The following is a 22,730-nucleotide window of genomic DNA, read 5'->3' as shown; positions in this document are numbered from 1 at the left end:
ATTTTCTGGAATTTTTCCATTAACTGTTTTATCCTAAAAAAAAACAAACCTCCCTATAGCAATGGATACCAAAAATAGAGAAAAAGTGACAAATAAATGCCCAATTCAAATGCAGTAAACAACAACAAATATCCATCCATAAAACCAGAAAAAAACACCAAACATTTTTTTAGGGCAAAAAATCTCTTTTTTTGGTAAAAAAAAACGAGAATAACAGTCCAAAGAAAAAAAATTCTGCAAATGAATTCACATTCACAAAAATGATGTTGTACTTTTTTTCTGTGTAGGAGGGTAATTTTTGTTTGTTTGTTTGTTTTCTCCATCTGTCTATCATTATCGATTGAACACAGAAATAGAAAAACAAAAATCGACCCATTGAAACCGAATGATGGATGTGTAGAAAAAAAAATGAGAAAAACAATTTTTTTGTTCGTCTTTCAAAATGACGATAAATTTTTTGGTGTAACAATAATATTCGACACCTACAGATAATCGAACTTGGCGATATTTTTTTTTTGGCTGTTTGGCTGTTTTGTTTGTTTGTAAATACACACAGCCTAAAATTAGAAACCAAATACAGAAAAATAAAGATTTTTTTTTTGTTGGGGTTTTTGAAAAAAGATATTTTATTGACTGTAAAAATCACAAAGATATTAAAAGATCTTTTTTTTATCCAGAATACAATTAATAAAGATTACAAGAGCTTGTTTGATTATCAAAATTGTAATAAATGAAATTAAAGTTGAGAATGTTCATTTTTTAATTGATTCTTTCTGTTGTTCAACAGCTGGTTTGTTTTTGTTCACCATTTCAATCGGTATAACACGTTCTTTAGGTTCTTCATTTTTAATCTGTTTCAATGGAGCTTCAAATCGTAATACACCATCTTTGTCCATTTTGCATTTCAATTGATCGGATTGAACATTCTGCGGTACAGTAACATGTCGTACAAATTCACGATATTCATAGTGGCCATCAGCTTTCTTTTCTTGTTTGGCTTGAACTTGAAGATTGTTGCCATCCAATTTCACCTGTACACTGTTTGGATCAAAGTTTCGAACATCAAAATTCATTGCGAATTTACCATCCTGGCAGGTCGGCATATGAATATCGCTGTTCAATGTTGACAACCAATTACGGTTCTGTAATGTAGAGATTGGCCAATAGAAGATGTCATCATCCATAACATCGTTCAACATTCGGGAAATTTGTCGTGGAAGAGCCAACATTTTCTTCTTTCTTCTTCTCGTTGATGAAAAAACTATCGAAATATCAAGTTATCGAAATTATTATTCGCTTTGGAAAAAAATCGCAGTTAGGAAATGGCTTTGAAAGTCGTGTTTTGAAATTGTTTTCGTTTCAAAATTCGATGGTTTGACAGTTCGAATTGACCGTCTTTTTATACTGTCAGTCGACTGTCAAACATGATTGTCGTAGTGGTAAACAAAATTGATATGGATTAAAATACGCAGTAGTGGTATTTTCCACACTACAACGATTCCAGAAAAAACGGTATTTTTCTATCCATTACTGGAATTTTCGAGAAATTATTCTCTTATATTTGTCCTAGGAATATATTGACTTTTGAAATGCTAGAATAACATTTAGAATAAAATAGTCAGTGAAAAAAAATTCAATTTCAATCAGAATTCATTTATTATTCAAAACATTACAATCAAGAAAGGATCTACATAAAAAAATGGATAAGAAAAAAATTAGAATTTGCTGGTTCTATTAAACGAATTATTTAGATAGAAAGATAAAATCAGAAATGTTTATCTCGGCAAATAATTGATTACGACAAGAGGTGTCAGAATGTAATCGAATTATCGTATTCTTTTTCATCCTTTAGGTTCAAATATTTTTTTTTCATTCAATTGTCAAAAACCAAACACACTTACCGCCAGGACCTGAATAATTAAAAAAAAAAAAAATAATAAAACGAATTAGAAATAATGATCAAATGTGATGGAAATTTATAATAAATCCAGATCAAAATTCAGTGAAAAAAAATCATCAATAATGGATGGTCAGACATATGCTTGTCATATTTTTTTGGGAACCAAGTTCCACTCATCATATTTTGATTGAATTTTTAGTTTTAATAATTTAAACACACCTTCTACTACGAATCATGATACAACCAAATCCATTTTCCAGCGAATACGGTGACACCTGTATGAAAAATACAATTTGGTTAGAATCGATGAAATTTCCAAATATTCACATTAATTATTATAGAAATCAGTAAAGACAAATTGTCATTCATTTCTTGAAATCTGAGACTCTAGTCTTATAATCTCATCCTTAAAAGAATTGTAATATCTCGTAAATTAAAATTTCTTCAACATACCGATCCAATGGTTCAATGATTTAAATCATTTATTTTCCAATCAACCAGAAAATTCGATACTCTAAAGATAACAAAAAAAAACAAGATTACAAAAGAGAATAAATAAAAGACGAAAAAAATAGAATAAAAAATGATCAGACAGCCAAGAATATCGTCAAAATTGGTTCGGATTAACATTTTATATATTTTTTTAATGCGAAACCATGTTTTTGGATATCATCATTGAAAACACTGTTTTGATCATTATTTTTATGAGATATAAAAATTACCTTCATTTGTCCATTTTGATGTAAAGAATTTACTTTATTTGGTACCTAAATTTCAAAAAAAATGTAAAATTAGTACATGAAAAAAAACTAAACAATTCGAGAAAAATCTAGAAAATGAAAAAAAAAAATTCAGACAAATGCCTCGTTCTATTAGAACTACCATCAATATTTATGATTACATTAATCATCTTCAGTTGGTATATCGTCATCACGATTCTTTTTTTTTCTCGAAAAAAAAATTCTCTATTTTCATAAAACTAAATCAATTTTATTCATATACATACCAATTATCATGGAACCTCGAACAAAATTCATCAATTTTCAATCATTTTCGATTCCTTTACAAAGAAAAAAAAAATTGAAATTAAAAATTGCCCGAAAAAAATCGAATTTTTCAAGTAATAAAAATTAGGAATCAGTCGCCAAAGAATCATCCATTTTCTATTGATTAGAATGTCATTGATTCAATAGAAATAAGACTCGTCATCTGGATTCATCATTATTTTTCTAGAAAAAAAATTCAAAGTTTTAGAAAAATTAAATATTCACCTTCAACAATATCGACTAGACTCATCAAGAGCACGTGGTCGAATGTTCTGTTGCTTTGCACACGGTTTGAGAATAAACCAGAAATGGGAAGTTTGTTCTCGAAAAACATGCTTGAGAAAATTTACTGGCGATCTTATTGCCATCTATTGTTTAAAATTTTTCACAAATGAAAAGAATCATGTGTTTATCATTGTCTATAGAATTTCAAAATCATCATCATGATCAAAACATTACGGATTAACAACATTATTCCAGCGAATAGGAATCATCCATGGATACATTATAATGTAATGGTTAAAATTATTCGATCAATTACGAATGAAACTAATCGAACGGTTCATCAAACATCATCAAATGGATCCAAAACATTTAAACATAGCGACAAAGTTTCGGCAATACCACATCCAATATCAAAGTTAAGATTATTCAACTATGCTATAAATGAAAATGAAACTGAATATGAAAAACGATTACGTGAACGTAGAATACAGATACAAAATTTTAATCATGAATATTGGTCAAAAATTAATACCGAATTCAATCAGGTAGTTTATTTATTCGATCGATTGATTATCACAAACATTTTAATTGGATTTTTTTTTCTCCCATAGAAAAAGAAGAATTATATTGAAAATGAATTAAAAAATCGTCATTCAGAAATTGATTACAATTCTACACAAACACATGAAGAATTGGCACAATTTTATAAAAAATTTCTTGATGATAATCATCAACGATATATTGGTTATAATTCGTAAGTATATATTATTTTTTAAATCAGTTTTCTTATTGATCAAATTTTTCTAACATTACAGTCAATGGTATCGAAACAATTTGAATCTATTATGGCATTCATTCATTGTATCAATCATACGATTAGGTCGCCGTTTCGGTAGAAATAAACATCAAATGAAATGAAATGAAAGATCATCAAAATGATCATTCACCAAATTTTTTTTTCACTTTAGTCTCAACGTTAATTTTTTTCATATAATCAAAATTTGTTAATACTAATATTTTTTCAGAAACGTATTCTTATTTTATTGCTTATCACTTATAAATTACGATGATCAATGTATAAATGTGTATGTAATCATAATTTCAAATTAAATTACACGAATTGAAACAACGACGAAGCAAAAAATTCTGTTTATCGACACAACCGAAAAAAAATGAAAGATTACAAATTACAAAATGTCCTGGTTTTGTTTTTTTTTTTTTTTTTTTGATTAAAAAGTCCATAATAATTAATAATGAAAATGATCGATTTCATTGTTGTTGTTGTTTTTTTACAAAAAAATCAATTAATCAATCAATTAATTAATTAATATAATTTTGTTGTCCATCAAAAGAAAGAAATAGATAGTAACAAGTTCAATGTGGTTAAATTGTGACCCTACATCCCTGTGTGTTGTGGGTGTGGTGTATGCATAAAATGCTGGCTATATATTGAGTATTCACTGAGGTTTTTCAACACACCTACTACACACAAATACCAGATGTATGAACAAAGAAAAAAAATGTATCGAATGCAAAAAGATGATTAATTTTTGGTTAAAGAATGAAACAATTGAAATTTTTCAAAAAGTGATCCTCATACACAATCATTAAAAAAGAATCAAGTTTTATGGAAGTGGAATCGGGTATCAGTGTTTCTATGTGTTTGTAATTTTTTTCAGTAAATCTGCAAATATAGCCTGCAATGTAATATCAATTTCATGAGTATAAATATTCTTTTTCTCCTCTAAATTGAATAAATTGAAACATCACACACACACACACACAAGCTATACATGCAAGTGATAAAGAAAAAAAATACACACACAATTAAGATGAAAAAATATGGAGAAAAATAATAAAATAAAATCGAATCTAAGTATAATAATTAGCACAGATGAATCGTTCATTATCTATCAATTGTATGTGTTTGTGTGTGTGTGTGAGAGAGAGTTATACATTTTTGGCCATTTCGTGTGTGTGTGTGATTATTGTGTATTAATCTGGAAGCATACATCATTCATTCTGCCTCCTTATACATTCGGTTGCAGATTCGTACATTTTGTTTGGTAACCTTACAAATGATTGATTAATGATGAACAAAAAAAAATTAATAAGTATAGATGGGTCATGAATTCTGTGAGTTGATTTGAGATATTGAGATTCAGAAAAATAGGATAAAGAATAAAATTATTCTGTATCCATGGAAGGCTGATTTACGGATTTTTTTTCAGATTGGCTTATAAGGAGGTATAGTTTGTCCTGAAACAGCAGCTGCATAATCTCCAATCATAAGGCTTTGATTGACTGGAAAATTCATATTGTTAATACCAGCAACTTGTCCAGAATTCGCATTAATACTACCACCACCACTTGAATTAAACATTGATGTCATCATTGATGGAGTTTGCTGTTGTGGCTGTTGTTGTTGTTGCTGCTGTTGGGCAGATTGATTTGTAGGCATTGAATTTGGATGTGAAGGAAGTCCATACGAAAATGCTGCATTCGAATGTGTCATTGCAATTCCGGACGAACCACCAAACATACGTGATGAATTATTATGATGATTAGTTTGATTCGATACAAATTGATTTTGAATTTGATCGGCTAATGGTGATGTCTGTTGTTGTATAAGAACCGGATGTCCCATTCCAGTCTGTTGTTGTTGGTGTTGTGGTTGCAACGAATGTGCTAATCCACCATTAGTATTCATTTGGTTTGTTGGTTGTGAACAGACACCATTGATCAGATTACCGCCATTCATATGTTGTTGTTGAGCGGCATCAATCTGCTGCCAATAATCTTCACTTGGTGATGTTTGATTACATCCAGGCGGTTGTTGTACTGGTTGCCCAGTGTAACGAAAATAAGGATTTTTCAAATCCAACGAATTGGAAGAATGTGATCCAGGTATCTCATCTACTTGTAATTCTATCTGTACATTATAACTTTGTCGACGATTCGAGACTAATAACACTCTACCACTAACAGTATAGCCTCGTTGTACGAATAATGGTTTATCAATAAGACATCGAACCTAATTCATTATTATGATAAATAAACAAAAAAATCATTAGACATATGAATAAAAAGATTATTAATTTGTAAAAAAAACATACTTGATACCAATGTGTCAATGGTTGTGTGGGAGCAGTTGAAAGCCAAACAGCTTGTTGTGAGCCAAAGAATGCTACATCGAACCAAAATGCTAAGCCATGTATTTCATCAGTTTGATTGATATGAAATTTGAGTGGTATATCGATCACATGTAAATCTTTTTCATGAGCTTTTAGAAAATCTACACTATATTTATTCGATTTAGCTACACAAATTCGTATATCGAATGTATCTACTACTGGTTGATAGAAATATTCTTTCAATGCTGCATTTCTTAATGCGGTGAGATCAACGCCATGAAAATTTTGTTGAAACCAGAAATTAGCTTTCGTCAACTAATTTGAATTAAAATTATATTTAAATTAACAATGATATTAGAAATGATAAAGTTTTCTTACTTGTTCAGTATAGAGTTGAGCATCACTAAATGGTGCAACATGTAAATCGCCTCTTGTTGGAAACATATTGCCACCAGGTTTGAGCCATTTTTTTGCATGTAGATATGTTTCTAACATACGTTCATTGAATAACATATAGCCCATAGGTTCGGAAATGATTACATCCACTTGTTCGGGTAAAGAAATTTCTTCTATTTTTCCAGGTATGACAATAATCCTATCGGCTAATTTATTTGAAGCTACCAATTGTTCAGCATGTTTGGCCATCGAACTAGCCTCAACGGCATATACTTTTCTTGCTCCAGCTTGTACGGCAAAAAACGAAAGTATGCCAGAACCAGCACCAACATCCAAAATGATTTTATTCTGAAAATCTTCCAAATTTGATAAAATGGCTCTTTGATAGGTGGATGTTCGAATATAATCTTGCATCATGTTTTGTTGTTGTGATAGATAGCCATAGAATTGAAAATACTGTGTTGCTGATGCTTCATCCGTACGTAACGTAAACACCGATTCTTTACGGCCTAATTTAAAATCGTTGACTAATTTGGTGAAACGGCAAAAATCCGTTTCCTTATAATTGGCCTTTTCATTATCGTATATGTATTTCTTTCCAAACAATAGATGAACAGATTTTCCATTCTCGTCAGTAATGACGAAGCCATTTTTACTAAATTCTGAACATGGTGTATCTTTATATATTTCGGCTTGAAATTGTATCGATGTCGTTGAATTATTATTATTATTATTATTGATGTTGTTGTTCAATGATGTATTATTATTATACTATTAAACATAAAAAAAATATGAAAACATTCGATGGAATTAAATTATAATCAAACTTACATTATCATTATTGTTTTTCGTCCGTGAACGGATCAATAGCTTATCGGATTCATCGATTACTTCTATATTGAATGGCTTCTGATAACGTTTATAGAAAGTTAATTTCTCTTCATCATAATCATAAAGGTAAACTTCTTCAAATATCGAGCTCATCTCGTTCGTAGCGACAATCGTAATTTTATCCGCCGCGATTTATATGGAGTTCAAAATATATTATTATTGTTGTATATTTTCGACCGTTTCAATTTTCCAATCGATTGTTGTCCTTGATAATATAATAGCCAAAATTCGTAACAAATATGCGAATGAAACAAAATATATCACACAATATAGGGTACACAATTAAGGGCTGGAATGATTATGGTCAAAAAAAAAAAAAAAAAAATAATAATAGTAGAAACATGTGACACAAAAACACAATTTGAAAAAAAGTTGATTTGATTGTTTTTTTTTTTGGTATGATTTTCTCTTATATTATTATTATTGTTGTCGTGTTGTTTTCTTTTTTCTGGTAAATTAAATTTGTCAATATTTTTTTTTTATTATAAGTTTTGGCTTTTTCTTGATGATTTGTTTGTTATTATATGACGATGATGATGATAAGATTATGGAATCACAACAACAACAGCAGCAGCAGATCAAGTATACTCATGTTACAATTCAAATTCTAATCATATTTTTTTTCATTACATTAATATAATGAAAAAAAAAATTTCATTATCACCGAGATGCCTAAATAACTATCGAGTGACACGTGTTTGAGTCAATGTTTGGATTGAATGTTTTTATGTCTGTTCAACATTCATCATCATCATCATTATCATGTGTGGTTGAATTCAGAAATCTTTTTATGTTGTTTTTTGTTGTTTTATAAATTACGTTTGATTTTTTTTTCTGATTGTTTCAATTTAGCCGAATCGATTGTGTTTGCTTTTTTTTCTCAGTTCGTAGTCGTAGTAGTATTACAACAAATGGTGGTATTATATTCGGAGGTAATATTTTTTTTCAAAAACAAACAATGATTTGTGATTTAATTGTATGTGTGTTCTTATACAGACGTGAGTGGAAATCAAATCAATTCAATTTTTTATATTTTCTTCTCTTTGATATTCATCAATGTTGTGAATGATGATGAGAATCAAACAAGATCAAAATCAAGGTGAGATGTAGTATGGTGTGTTATGGTTTATTTTTTTTTTTAGTGAAATAAAAAACACATTCGTTCTATCTATAAAACAAAAAAAAAACAAAATTTGCGTAATAATCGACTCAAATCTTGAAAATGAATAAATTCTTTTTCTTCGTAGTGTTAATGCGACAGAAAAAAAATCATAAACACATTTATTTTTTTTTTACTTGAATCTTTCTAATGAAATTTCGTTGTTGTTTACGAAGTTGTTGTTGTTGTTGAAATTGATGTATAGTTTTTTATTATACTAATTTGGCCATGATGATGATGATTAATGCGGCAAATTTTGTTTTTTGTTTTTGTCGAAAAAATTTAGTCGTCGTCGTCGTCGTTGTTGTTGTTGACGTTTTAATTAGATGAAAATTTTCTTATTCTTTATAATTACAATAATTTATCACTAGAATTTATTTGTAAATGGAAAAATATATAGTAGTAGATTGTATAAAGTCGAATTGGTTGTAATTTGCTGATTGTTTTGTTGTTGTTGTTGTTGTATATATCGGATTAAATATTTGATTTCTTTTCTTTTTTCGACGGCAATGACATCAGCACCATACGAATACAATGATCATCATTAATATAAAAAATGCACATTTTTTTCAGGTGTGGATCAGATGTCGGATCATGTATAGAGAATCGGATCAGATTATATCGAAGGAAATTCCACCAATGACGACGGTATCATCATCATCATCATCATTTTCATAAGCAATAGCAGTAGTAGTGGTAGTAGAAAAAGTCATAGATAATTATAACAGAAGCATTCGAAATAAAAAAAAAACGGGTAACCACCAGAAATTTATCACTCATTATTACCACTACTACATGAATTTTTTCATTTTTTTTTATTTTTCGTCGGACAAAGAGCACCTTGTTTTTTTGGCTTCTTCATGTGTTATTTGTGTGCGTGTAAATGGTTTTTTGGTTTGGATTGTCGAATGGATTCATACCATGCATGTTTTACACACACACACACACACACAAAGTTCCATCAATGTGAATGAACAAAAAAAAAAAAAATTTCATATATCAACACAATTGGGTCCACATAGGTGGAATTAGTTTCCGACAGTAATTCTTTTTTTTTTTTGCTATTATTGAGTTTGTCATGAGATTATTTTGGATTCCATTTTTTTCATTAGAAATTCTATAATGATTTGAATTTTGAAAGATTTTTTATTTTTCCCATTAAATCCCTTCATTACAATGTATGATTTCCAAGGAATTTGTTTCTGATTATTTTTTTTTCACCAAAAAAAAAAAAAAAAAAATGAAAAAGGATTTTTACAGAATGAAAGACAAAAAAATGACGCATGTGTCTGTATTTAGTAGTTTGTGAGGCATCGTTTGTTACTTTTTTTTTGTTGAAACTATATTGTTCCAGAATTCAGAGTGGGTTTGCGTGGGTTTTTTTTTTTGGTTTGTACAACTTGATTAGAATCACTAGAGAAACTTTATTTTATCTGGTTGACTTGTCCATGATGGTGGTCAATTTCTTTTGGTTCTGTTTTCACGAATGAAAAGTTAGTGAAAATTATAGAAAGCAAATAATTGTCAAATGGACAATTTCAATTGACTAGGATTTTATTGAAAATGAAAAGAAAAATTTTTGGTATCCTTCAAATGATTTTCTTATCATCATTTATCTTTTTTATAGAAATGTTTTTTTTCCACTTGAAATGCACACAAAATCGTATCAAATTTCATTAAAAACTTTCAAGTATTATTTACAATTTAGAAAGAAAAAAAATCTTTATTCGAATTCATTGAAATTCAATGACAATTTTATCTATGAATGCGCACACAACACACAGAAACGTACCTGGTGGTTAAACATCATCGTCATCATGATGATGATGACATGGAAATGTAAAAAAAAGTCTGAGATTTTGATCCGGTTATTTCTCTCTCTCCCTCCCTCTCTGTTTTGCTGTCATTTACTCTTTTATAACTAACTAACTATATTGAACAAAACAAATATCATTCCCGGATAAAATATTTCCAGTCCCGGGATTCACAATAATTTCAATGATGACATTTTATTTTCATTATTTAATTTTATTTTTTTTTACCATTATATGGCATCATCATCAATCAGTTGGCAGGCAATCAATAAATAATACCGGAAAACTAATCAAACCAAAGAAACAAAACAAAAAAATGTCATTGAAAATATAATGTTTGATTTTTCTTGTTGATTGGATTTATATTCACTGATAAGATATACGAATTATGACGATGATGAAAATTAATGACGTAAATTCATTCATTTGGGACTACATGATATTAATGTCAAATGTATGGGTGCGTGTGTGTGTGTGTTTTAATATTAATCAAAATGTGAATTGATTGTAATCGAACATGTCATCATCAATGGATATTATTTGTCACAATAATTTTTGGACTGTACATTTTTGTCACATATTTGATGAATAATTGAAACAAAATTTTTTTCAGGTTTTTCAAATTTTCATTAATTTTTTTTTTACAAAATCCCATTTAATATGAATTGAAATAATCGATTAAATTGATTTGATAATTTTTCCAATACTCGAAATATTTTTAGATCAGCATTTTTTATATATATATTGAAAATAAAGTCCATTAGATAAGTGTTATGAGTGGAATGTGATGTGACAACTTGTCCCTCTGTCTCTTTCTCTCTCTCTCTCTCTTTTGATCATAGAGAGTGTCAAGCATTAAGTATTGTCATAATACAAATATAATAATTAGATTTATTGATGACGAATTTTAGCCATGTAAAAAGTGAAATGATGATCATCATTTCCTTTATCATTATGGTTTGTTAACTGGATGTTGATAATAATAATTCAATTTATTTCGCCATTTTGAATCAATAATACCGATTTCATTCAATTTACGATTCTCATCTACAATAACAATAGTGGATGTAATTCATTCAATTTATTATTAGATCAAAGATGTTTACATCGTTTATTCGACAAATAATGCTGATGTAAAGTCCATCACGATCACATCATTGAATGAAATCAATTTGGTAAACGCCCGAAGATTCAGCTGTCATAAAGAGTAGAATAGAATTTTTTTTTCGTTCAAGTTTTTTTTTCATCCATTCAAAGAAACAAAAAAAAACTAGGTGAAACCCTGGAGTTTTTTTTCCCATTTCTTTCCAATCAATGAAAAATAATTCAACCGAATCTTTTTTGTTTTTCGTTCTTGTACCAAAAATGTGAACGCTCACACACACACACACATGTACCAATGGATTGGATGATATTCGACAGGAAAACAAAAAAAAAATCGATTTTCATTTTAAAAATTGAATCATTTCATTTTTTTCAATATCTGACACACACACACACACGCATCACAATCAGAATGGCACAGATGATGGTACATTAAACATTAATTATGAAGATGAAAAAAAAAATTATTTATAAGAATCTGACTACGAAAAAAAAGAATACTGTCAAAATGAATAAATAAATTCTATTAAGAATTAATCATTTTTTCAGAATAATAATTTATGGAATTTTTATTATCATCATTATATAATAATAAATATATAATAGTGCACCAAATGTATAAACTTTTGTTTTGTTTGTTTTTTCACTTATTTGTGTGATCAATTTGTATGTGTATGAAGAAAAAAGGACAGAGAGAGAGAGAAAAAAAAAACTATCATCAAAAAAAATGGGTAAATTAGAAATTCAAATGTCATATTATGTTAACCAAGTAGAACTTTCTCTCTCTCTCTCTCTCTCTCTCTCTTATATCTTATCTTATATTATATAACATATATCTCGATACATTACATCATTTATACAGCAGCAACAAAAAAAAACCATTTCAATGAGAATATAATTGTATAAATTGTAATGAATAATAATTATTTAAATTTTTAGATGACGCTGATGATGATGTACAGAAACAAAAACGAAACAAATTAGAATTTTTTGTTTGTTTTGTTTCGTTTGTTTTCATCTCCATCACACTAAATACACACATATTTGAAACGAACTAATTTTTTTTTTTTAGCGAATATAATAATAAATTGTGTGTTGGTTTTTTTTTTGTTTTGTTTTGTAATTTCAATATATACGAAAATTATATTAAGATGATGATAATGATGATGATGAATGTAACAAAAAATTTATTAATGATTATTATTATTCTTATTAATATTTTTTTTAAAAAATATTTTTGTGTGTGTGTATAGAGAGAGAGAGAGAGAGAGAGGGTGTGTGTGTGTGTGAATGTAAATCTAAATTTTTCAAATACATTTTTAGTGTGTGTGTGTGTGTGTGTATGATAATGATGTGATTATAGAGAGTGAGAAAGAGAGAGAGAATGATGAAAAAAAAACATCATAAAGAACAAATAATGGGTTATAATGATGTGTGTGTGTTTGTGTGTTTGTTTGTTTTTTTAAAGTTTCCTAGAATTAAGTTTTTGTTTTTTTTTTGTTTTGTTTTGTTGATGTCATTGTCATTTCAAATGTATATAATATGTTATGTAGCTTATAATGGTGTGCCATTGATAAATTTAAATTCTGTATTTGTTGCTGATGTTGAGAGTGAATTGAAAGGGATCTTGTATTGTTGTATGTTGTTATATATGTTGAGAGAGGATGGAGGTATGTGTATTTTGCATTATATATTGATTATTATTGTCATTGGAAAATTTATCAGTTTGAGATATTTTTCAATTGTGTTTGTGGGTGTGTGTTAAATTTTGATCTGGGTTTGTGGGCGACCATTTTCCAATGATGTTTAACCAAATAAGAATGATGATAAATTTTTCTTTTTAAAATTTTTTTTCATTTTTTCTTAATAGCCGGTGCTCGTGGCGGTGTCACCGGACGACCAGAATTCAGTCCACCATATTGATATTTGGCTTTCTTTTCTGATGGTTTCAATATCTATTTGGAACAATAAAAATAAAACAAAAACAAAGAAAAAGATAAAATTAATAAATATTGTCTTGATTCTGGACTGAAAAAAAAATGAAAACAATAATTTATAGATGTTCATGCTTGTAGAAGGAGAAAAAATGATTCATCAATCATTATATTATATATAAAAAAAATGGGTAGCAACAGACCAGAAAAAAATTCATTTTTCCAACTTTCTCCCATCTAAATTGATCTAACACTACAGGCATTTTCCACAAACATTAGATAATAGACAAACACACACATATAAGCATTTAGATGTGGCAATAATTGACAAAAAGTGAATTTTTAATCCACCTACAGTCAAGTAATAATAATAATAATAATAAAAGTGAACAACAACAAAAACCAGAAATAACCATCGAAATAAAATTAATAGATTTTTTTCATGTTTTGTGATGTAGGTTTTTCCCCACTCTATTGATAATGGTATCATAACGAATAGAAAAACTTTTTTGCTATTCAACCAGTAACGCCAACGTTTATTTTTCATTTAATATTTATTTTTGTTCAAAGTAATAAGTGAAAAAAAAAATTTCAATTCAGTAACAGCTGCTTGATTTTATCATCACGATTGAACAGAATCGCTGTGAATGATGATGTGGATGATGCAAAGGCAAAAGAAAATCACGATAATAATCATGACAAAAAGATAAACATACACAAACACACACACACACACACACTATGGCGTCAATTGCAATTTTAGGATGATTATTTTTATTTGTGGCTAATTTTAGCCATTCTTATTTGACGCTAATGGCAATGTGGTTTCTCTTCCCATCTTTGATTAAAAATGGGAATATTATTAAATTCATAATTTCATGATTTCATAATCATCTTTCAAATCATCGTTATTATAAATGAAAACATTCAGGAATAAACGCATCAAAACACATACAGACAATTCTCTAATCGATGTCAATTTTTTTCAAAATAAGTTAAATGTAAGAATTGCTTCTTCAATACACTCCCGAAAGACTGACTTGAATTATTATTGATTTCTAAATATAAACCACTTTTTCAATATAACGAATGATGAAAAGGCAACAACAAATAAGAAGACGATGATTCTGCACTCATCATGATTGACATATAGTAAACATGAAACGAAATTGCTCACTTGTTTTGTCCTTAACACTAAAAATTATTTTATGAACGATTAGCCTAGTTTTTCGATTCTGTATCCAATAAGTAGCCGATTGGAAATATTGTTTGTGTGTATGAGTGTGTGTGACTTGTTTGGCTGACGTAATAGCCTTGTTGAATCAAAAAATAAAAAAAATGAAAAAAAAACACAATAGCCAACAAATTATTGTATAAAAAACATGCCACACAATAGAAAAATAGACCAAATATTCTATGGGAAAGAAAGAAAAAAATCCGGGTTCGATTTCTAGATAAGAATTATTTTGGATCGGCGGTCCGAAAATACACCAGAAATTTATCTGAATAATAATAATAACAAAGAAAAAGGTAATCAATCCGCGTATGAACCAAACAAAGAAAAACATGAATGAAAAAAAAATCTAAACCACCATCACCACCCAAACATTGACATTTTGAAAAATTATACGCGTACATTTTTGTCGGAAGAATAGCAGCTCTCTATTGTTATATAAGTCAAATAAATTGTTATTAGAATTTCCTTTTTGGTACGATGATTTATGGATAAATTGATTGAAGAACATTGTAATTTCTATCTGAAATAAAGGAAACGCAACAGCAGTATATATATCTTGTATATTAAGGATGGATATTTTGACTCACAAAAAAAAACTTGAAAAAAAACAAGAAAACCAAGAAACAAAAGAATTTTATACTCAACCAAAATCACTGACAATGAACGATGAAGGTGTTATTCTTTCCAAACAATAGAAAAGATGATAAGTTTGTAACTGGATACAATGAAAAAAAAAATGGTGGACAGAAAAAAAAACCAGCGGATAATCATTGTAGACACAAAACAATCCATCCACCAGAACGTCATTATTAAATTATTCAAATTTTTTTTCAACAAAAAAAATGTTGGTTAGACGTCAGCTAAATGATTCATGAAAATTAAATTTCATTTTATATCATCATCATCATCATCATCATTATTAAAAGAGCAACGAATATAAAGTATTTGAATTTTTCTTTTTTTCATCAGAAAACTAATGCCCTAAACACTCTTTCAAATGAACTAGGACTTAACATTTTTTTTCTGTTAACAAACTATAATCGACTTCATAGATCTTTGATAAACGACTACATTGAATATATTAATACCAATGATGATGATCATCATATGATGGAATAAAAAATTCTTAAATAGTAGAAAAACGCTCAAAGATATTGTAGAAACTTTATTTCTATATATACATCAAGGTTATTAAATTATTCAATTGGAACCAAAAAAAATAAAAAAATAAAAAAAAATTAAAATAAGGGCCAATAAACAACAACCTAATTGGACTGTGGTTCAATTCCGAAAAGAATAATAATCATTTCAAAACAATCAACTAAATCAGACAAAAGAAAATTTCTCGAGAAAAGGATAAAAACAACAGAAAAAGCAATTAAGATTATTGGCTTCGGCGGCCAACCAATGAAAACAGAAATGTGTTCCTCCAAAAAGAAACATCTATATATTGGTAAGAATCTAGAATTCTAGATCGCAAAAGAAGACATAGAGGTGATATTAGCATTGATATTATTAACAATGAAATATGGCCATGTTTTATTATTTGATATTTATTGAAAATGTATTTATGTATGTCGCTCATTTCAATGCATTATATTAACACAATAGTAGATCAGAAACAAACAAACAATGATAACAATTGAATTAATCATCTTATATATCAATGTCCTATTATTATCAAAGATAGATATGATGAAAACATATATATATACAAGCGTCATAAAGAGATAGACACATTAATAATAATAATAATCGTAACTAAATCCAATAAAATAGAATAGTTTTTCATCATTCATAAAGTAAACAAACACATACAAAACTCTATATATCCAAACAATAGAATAGAATTGATATTTTTATTCTATTTTTGTCTAGTTAGTGTTTCTGAAAATGAAAAATATCCGATTTCAATCATCATCTTTTGAATCAATTCATTTCAACAAAACTAGGCCACTATTTACAAAAAAAAGTTGATAAAAAATATTGAAACAAACAAGCAAAAAAAAAACATAACTATGACAATTTCTGATTGTATGGCTCTAGTTATTTATTACAATTATACTATAAATGTAAACAAAATTTACTACAATTGAATAAAATTTTAAACATTTGATCCAATTATTCAGATTTTAGCATTCAAATAAAATAAAATGTTTATATGAGCGGAATATATAAAAAAAAGCCAAAAACAAAAACTCCAAAATGAATTTGTCGGAAAAAAACATGATTGCAACGATTCTTTGATATGCCAAACTGCCAATCGATATGAACAAAACATCGATTGATCAATCGATCATTTTCCATTTTGGGTCGGTTTTTCTTTTTTTCCCCATCAAGGACAAAAAAGATTATGATCGGCATCATAAAACAATCCAAGACATTTCAATCCATCAATCAATCATCATTTTGTTTATGATCGAGAAAAAATGGAAATTTTTTTTATAGACATCTTAAACTATTTGAATAAAAATTCTGATAGCATCGCTAAATCAATCATCAAGCATAACACAATTGAATGCTTTTGTTTTATTTCCGATGAATGATTATTAGGCAAAAACAAACCCTGTCAAATTGTCGGTACAATCTCCAAACAAAAATGAAATGACTATGAAAATAACTACATGTACCATCTTGTTTTCATCAGAAATAATTGAAAACATTCATATGAAGGAATTAAATTCAATGTTAATTAGTGGACAAAATGTCTATTTTCAATATTATTTGCGTCACTCATGTGATGAGCATTTTTTATAATCTTCTATCTAGCATAGAACTAAAGTTGGTCTCAATCAATTGAAAAATAAAAATTCAAAAAAATCCAAACAACGTAATAGAAAATAAAACGATATACATACTTGGAAGGAACACATTAATGTTTCATCAACGGACATCATACCGCCAGCGTTATCAAATTCACCACAATAATTCGGGGCAGAGAATAATGTAACCAATTGTCGTTTGGCGAAAAATTCATAGCCATCTTCGACCACTTGATGTGCACGACAAATGAGATCAAGATCATGCCTGTGCAAAAATTTTGTAACAACATCCGCTCCAAATGTGAATGAAACACCACGATCATTTTCACCCCACCCTTGGACATCTTTGTCCGGATCGGACCATAGTAGATCACAGAGTAGCCCAGTGTCCGGTACATCGGTAGGACGCATTATACGTCGAATCTGTTCCATCGAGTGAAGATCCGGTGATAAACCTGTACAGGAGAGAGAAAGAAATAGAAAACAAATTAATCTCATGCATATTCATGGAACATAATATTAATGGTTCAAGGTTAATGATCAAGAGCGAAGCTAATTAGAAAGAGATCATTAGGCTTAATAGAATGTTCTTTTTCAATCATTTATAGGAGACAATGACTATAATTAGAATATATATTCTCGTTTGAAACGTTAAAAACATTGATTTGATGGACCTACCTCCATGACAGCAGAAAATTTTTTCGTCAATGATGGCGGCAATTGGGAGACAGTTGAAACAATCAGTAAAGGTCTTCCACAGTTTGATATTGTATCTTCGTTTACCTATTTCGAAATGATTAGTTGACAATTAATTATGAAACTATCATTCATGGTGATAATGATGATAATAATGCTTACATTCATCATAGAAGCCATATATACGATTAATGCTGGCACATTCATGATTGCCACGGAGAAGGAAAAAATTTTCTGGATACTTGATCTTATAGGCCAATAATAGACAAATGGTTTCTAATGATTGTTTTCCTCTATCCACATAATCACCCAAGAATAGATAGTTGGCTTCGGGTGGAAATCCACCATATTCAAACAAACGCAACAAATCTGTATATTGACCATGAATGTCACCTATAGAAATAGAAACCATTATAATTATTTTAGATAGATTTAGATATTATTATTTGGGCATTGATAAATTTCAAATACTTACCACAAATTTTTAATGGAGCTTCCAATTCTAATAATATTGGTTGTGAGAGAAATATTTCACGAGATTTAAGACAAAGGGCTCGAACTTCGGTTTCTGCCAATTGTACTGCTTTTCCGGGGCGACAACCTCGAACTATATAAGAATATGAAAAACAACATGATAGTTTTCAATTATAACCAATCAAAAACGGAAGAAAAGACGTCAGACAAATTAATTGAATGCAGAAAACCAGAAAAAAATGTCTATAGTGCTTGGCCTAGAGTTTTAAAGGATATCGATCGATTATACAAACTTGATAGATATTTTTTTTACACAAAATGAAATTTACGATAGAGTAGCTATTGTTCGGTTTTTTTAAAAATTGATAAATTGGATAAAGAAAATAAAACATTTATTATATCTCGAGGTTAATAAACTAATCTGTTGTTTGGCAAGATTGACGCGTTACAAGGCTTTTGTTTTCTAAATTTTTTTTTTTTTTTTTTGGTTACCATATGATAACTATTTTATGTGAGGGATAAGTCCTTGTTGTATACAAAAAACAACGTCAATGATTGTCAATGGATAATCCTGGATAAAAATAATCGACCATGTATTGAGTGGCTGAATGCCAACATTATTATTTAAACCTAAACCTACTACCTTTTTCCTATATATATATTGATTGAAGTCAACAATATAATAAAGACATAAAAAAACCATAGATAATGGTTGTTAATGTAGGAGAAAAAAATAAACAGAACCCTAGATTTACATAAAGTTTTGAGATTTTATCGACTACCACATCAAATGAAACATTAACTATAATAAAATGTCAATAATAAAGGTCTTTTATTTTATAAATTATTATCGTCATTGTGATGTTGAATTTTTTTTTACAATCCTTACACAACTCAATGATCAGGAAATCCAAGTTTAGACATAGCAAAAAAGTAATATCATCATCAGCAATATAATTGAAAAATAAAACTGGACTAATGCATCTTCATATTGATAGTTTTATCCTTCAGCATCATCATATAATATCATGAACGGATAAGTTGAAAGAAATTCAAAGATTTTTTTTTTCATCACAAAAACCTCATCATATAGATTTTTAATGTTAGTATATGGTTTAGATATGTGTCAGCACAAACACAACATTAACCAGAAATAAGGCAATTACTTCCCAAAAAAAACCATAGCTTGCAATACAGTGAATTGATATCGATATGTTGGTGACAATAACAAGCAACCGAATTATATGCTATGTAATGGTTAGTTTAGTTGAAATGTTCACAAAAGGATAAACAAAACATGAAATAAAACAACAAAAGCTGACTAATAAATAAAATCATGGAAACAAAAACAAAGAAAAAAAAATGTGATTATCAGGGAAATAATCACGAATAACAAATCAAATGTAATATGAAATTTAATTGATGATTAATTATAGTTTGATTGATATTGTACACAATGACTTGAAAATGAAAACCATGAATACGACACAATTGACAAAAAAAAGGACATTGAATCTGCATATAATCGATTAGATTCCATCTGTCATCATCATTCTAAATTCAAAATTATATTTCAAAAATTCTTACCTTCTAGTAGTCGAGATATAATACTATCAATATTTAATGGATCGGCCATGATATTTATTAATTAGTTCACTGTTGAAAAATTTATATTGTTGTTGTTGTTTGGAGGGTGGTAAAAATTAGAGATGATGAATCGAAATAAATTATTTTTTCACACAAAAAGTTATTATAATTGATTAAACAAGATGACACGACAAATTAGTGACAATAAAGACTTTTTTGATGTTGACAATGTTGAATGTTTCGTGTTGTGCTTTCAGCTGAGAAATTTTTTTTTCATTGAAAATCTTGTAAAGATATATTTATGAATTCGTTTTTCCACTATGAAAACAATTGAAATTTGCAGCAAGATAAATCAATAAATGTGAGATGATAATTTCGACAATAAAACCAAAAATGAGTGAAAATGCTCATATAAACGCCCAAAATTTGAAAAAAAGAGTGAAATGATAATGTCTAAAGGGAAGAATTTTTTCCGTTAGATTATAACTTTTGCTTTTTTACAATTTATCATGATTGATTCAGTAAACAAAAAAACTTACCCAAATGAAAATTTCTGGTTTGTTATTTGTACTACCAGATGCAACTAAAAGGGGGAAGTGTGTGTGTGTATTTGATGGAAAATTGGGTTTTCCAATGTTTTGTTTAGCAACAAAAATCACCGATCAAATTTTGTCATATGTACATGCATATGATGATGATGATGATGAAAGGGGAGATCACTTTGTTTTCTATCGCGTTAGAATATTGTTGTATGTTAATCGATATTATCACCGATAAATGGATGAAAACCTCAAATATACTTAAAGATGAGATTAATCAAAGATTAGTTCGGTACATGAGAAAAAAAAGTACAAATATAATTAGGCAACAAAAAACATTGAAAACAAGCGTACTTTTTACATCAATTGTGAGTCAGATTTCCCAAAAAATCGCAATTTTTCGAAGCAATTGATCTTGGCCTTGGAAAAGAATCTTCAAACAAGATTTATAATATTGTAGAAAATACTTGAAGGGAAGCCACCAAGAAGACGTAGAAAAATTATTCAAGCAAAATAACTGGAAGATAAAAGTAAAAATATCTTTACTAGATGATGATTTTAAACGAATGAAATAGGTTGGATGAGCCGAGGTAATATTTTTTTCTCCAGATTCAATGCTAGAATTCAACACATACAAACACTGAATGTGGTGTGGTTATTTCTTCGACTTGTTATGACTTCTGTTCGATCGAGTTGTTGATGAATTAATGTTATTTTTTTTTGTTTTAGCTTGAACTGGTTGCTAAAAAAAATAATGATTTTTGAGCTGTCTATATATTGGATATATCTCAAATTGAATAAGATGAAAATATAAATTTCAAAGATTATGGTGAACAGAATTGATATAAATTGAATGACAGTGATTGAATATGAACATCAAATGTTTTTTTTTCGATTTTTCTATTTCAAAAAAATCAACTAAAAGATGAAAGTAATGTTTTTTACAGTTTGGTCCGTGGCATTAAGAATAATCAACCAAAACACTTTTGACGATTCGATTTAGCTATCGATTAAAATAGATTTTTTTTTTTGAATATATTTTGATTCTAGTTTTTGCTTCCTCTACTAAAGATGATGATGATGATGATGATGACCAGATATACTAGGGAGTAAAGGATTCAATATACACACACACAAACACACACACAAATACAAACACAAAACGTATAGCAGACAAGTATAAAAAAATGCTCATACAAAAAAATTGGTTTATATCTTTTTTTTTACAATGATGATGATCGTTGTCGTCGTAGCAAAGTGAAAATATACACTTTATTTCGTATGATGATGATGATGATGATAGCAGAATGAACAGGGATAGAAAAGAATATACCCGATTCAAATACCAAACACACACACACACGCAATACAAACGGATATTCGGAAATACAACAAAACACACACAAAGACGACGACGACGACGACAACGATTATATTGAAGATGGATGGATGGATAACAAAAAAAAACAAGTAAAAAAAAATTCGTTACAAGTCTAACATGTTATGCTTTTGCGTGTATGATGAGGATTGAGTAAAAAAAAAATCATGGAAATAGACGTCTATAAATGTGTTGTGTGTGTGCCCTGAAAATCATTCGATTTCAATATATTTAGGCAAATTATTTATTGTGTGGTATAATTTTTTTTTTTGGAAGTGGTAAATGCTCATCGTTGTTGATGATGATTGTTTGATGGGAAAGGGAAATCAATTGATGTAATCAGTAAGGTAGCAGTATTGATTATTGAACAATATAAAAAAGCGGCATCGATTTTATTTGTCTTGTTTATTTTGTATATATACATAGCAGGTGTGGTTTTTTTCCACTACCATTT

The 22,730-nt window shown here is 28.6% G+C and overlaps 4 protein-coding genes across 4 annotated transcripts; 1 reads left to right on the top strand and 3 right to left on the bottom strand.

Annotated features, from left to right (window-relative positions):
* Window positions 1-653: 653 nt before the first annotated feature.
* Window positions 654-3,233, bottom strand: LOC124491790 (heat shock protein Hsp-16.48/Hsp-16.49-like). Its single transcript, XM_075735271.1, has 6 exons — window positions 3,172-3,233; window positions 2,907-2,960; window positions 2,623-2,667; window positions 2,354-2,414; window positions 2,118-2,175; window positions 654-1,687 (listed from the first exon to the last, which is right to left on the bottom strand). Exon 6 carries the CDS (start codon window positions 1,227-1,229, stop codon window positions 753-755), a length of 477 nt encoding a protein of 158 aa, XP_075591386.1. The 5' UTR covers window positions 1,230-1,687; window positions 2,118-2,175; window positions 2,354-2,414; window positions 2,623-2,667; window positions 2,907-2,960; window positions 3,172-3,233; the 3' UTR covers window positions 654-752.
* Window positions 3,234-3,335: 102 nt separating this feature from the next.
* Coa8 (Cytochrome c oxidase assembly factor 8) lies at window positions 3,336-4,431 on the top strand. The gene is made up of 3 exons (XM_047054487.2): window positions 3,336-3,716; window positions 3,783-3,925; window positions 3,987-4,431. Exons 1-3 carry the CDS (start codon window positions 3,390-3,392, stop codon window positions 4,087-4,089), a joined length of 573 nt encoding a protein of 190 aa, XP_046910443.1. The 5' UTR covers window positions 3,336-3,389; the 3' UTR covers window positions 4,090-4,431.
* Window positions 4,310-9,179, bottom strand: Art4 (arginine methyltransferase 4). The gene is made up of 4 exons (XM_047054239.2): window positions 7,533-9,179; window positions 6,684-7,472; window positions 6,288-6,620; window positions 4,310-6,205 (listed from the first exon to the last, which is right to left on the bottom strand). The coding sequence occupies exons 1-4, from the start codon at window positions 7,683-7,685 to the stop codon at window positions 5,399-5,401; spliced, it is 2,082 nt and encodes a 693-aa protein (XP_046910195.1). The 5' UTR covers window positions 7,686-9,179; the 3' UTR covers window positions 4,310-5,398.
* Window positions 9,180-12,839: 3,660 nt separating this feature from the next.
* On the bottom strand, window positions 12,840-22,482 carry LOC124492983 (serine/threonine-protein phosphatase PP1-beta catalytic subunit). The gene is made up of 9 exons (XM_047056013.2): window positions 21,534-22,482; window positions 21,253-21,415; window positions 20,899-21,158; window positions 20,360-20,812; window positions 18,774-18,905; window positions 18,461-18,691; window positions 18,281-18,385; window positions 17,699-18,057; window positions 12,840-13,624 (listed from the first exon to the last, which is right to left on the bottom strand). The coding sequence occupies exons 4-9, from the start codon at window positions 20,406-20,408 to the stop codon at window positions 13,523-13,525; spliced, it is 978 nt and encodes a 325-aa protein (XP_046911969.1). The 5' UTR covers window positions 20,409-20,812; window positions 20,899-21,158; window positions 21,253-21,415; window positions 21,534-22,482; the 3' UTR covers window positions 12,840-13,522.
* Window positions 22,483-22,730: the final 248 nt, after the last annotated feature.

The sequence above is a fragment of the Dermatophagoides farinae genome, chromosome 1, assembly GCF_024713945.1.
Source record: "Dermatophagoides farinae isolate YC_2012a chromosome 1, ASM2471394v1, whole genome shotgun sequence".
NCBI lineage: Eukaryota > Metazoa > Arthropoda > Arachnida > Sarcoptiformes > Pyroglyphidae > Dermatophagoides > Dermatophagoides farinae.
This window is presented reverse-complemented; position numbering and strand designations above follow the sequence as displayed.

Coding starts and splice junctions, on each gene's coding strand:
- Coa8 (XM_047054487.2), top strand. CDS start 3,390: ATGATCAAAACATTACGGATTAACAACATTATTCCAGCGAATAGGAAT. Junction 3,717..3,782: donor TTAATACCGAATTCAATCAG/GTAGTTTATTTA, acceptor TTTCTCCCATAG/AAAAAGAAGAATTATATTGA. Junction 3,926..3,986: donor CGATATATTGGTTATAATTC/GTAAGTATATAT, acceptor CTAACATTACAG/TCAATGGTATCGAAACAATT.
- LOC124492983 (XM_047056013.2), bottom strand. CDS start 20,408: ATGGCCGATCCATTAAATATTGATAGTATTATATCTCGACTACTAGAA. Junction 18,386..18,460: donor ATATGGCTTCTATGATGAAT/GTAAGCATTATT, acceptor ATTTCGAAATAG/GTAAACGAAGATACAATATC. Junction 13,625..17,698: donor CATTAATGTGTTCCTTCCAA/GTATGTATATCG, acceptor TGTTCCAAATAG/ATATTGAAACCATCAGAAAA.
- Art4 (XM_047054239.2), bottom strand. CDS start 7,685: ATGAGCTCGATATTTGAAGAAGTTTACCTTTATGATTATGATGAAGAG. Junction 7,473..7,532: donor CGAAAAACAATAATGATAAT/GTAAGTTTGATT, acceptor TATGTTTAATAG/TATAATAATAATACATCATT. Junction 6,206..6,287: donor CATTGACACATTGGTATCAA/GTATGTTTTTTT, acceptor ATAATGAATTAG/GTTCGATGTCTTATTGATAA.
- LOC124491790 (XM_075735271.1), bottom strand. CDS start 1,229: ATGTTGGCTCTTCCACGACAAATTTCCCGAATGTTGAACGATGTTATG.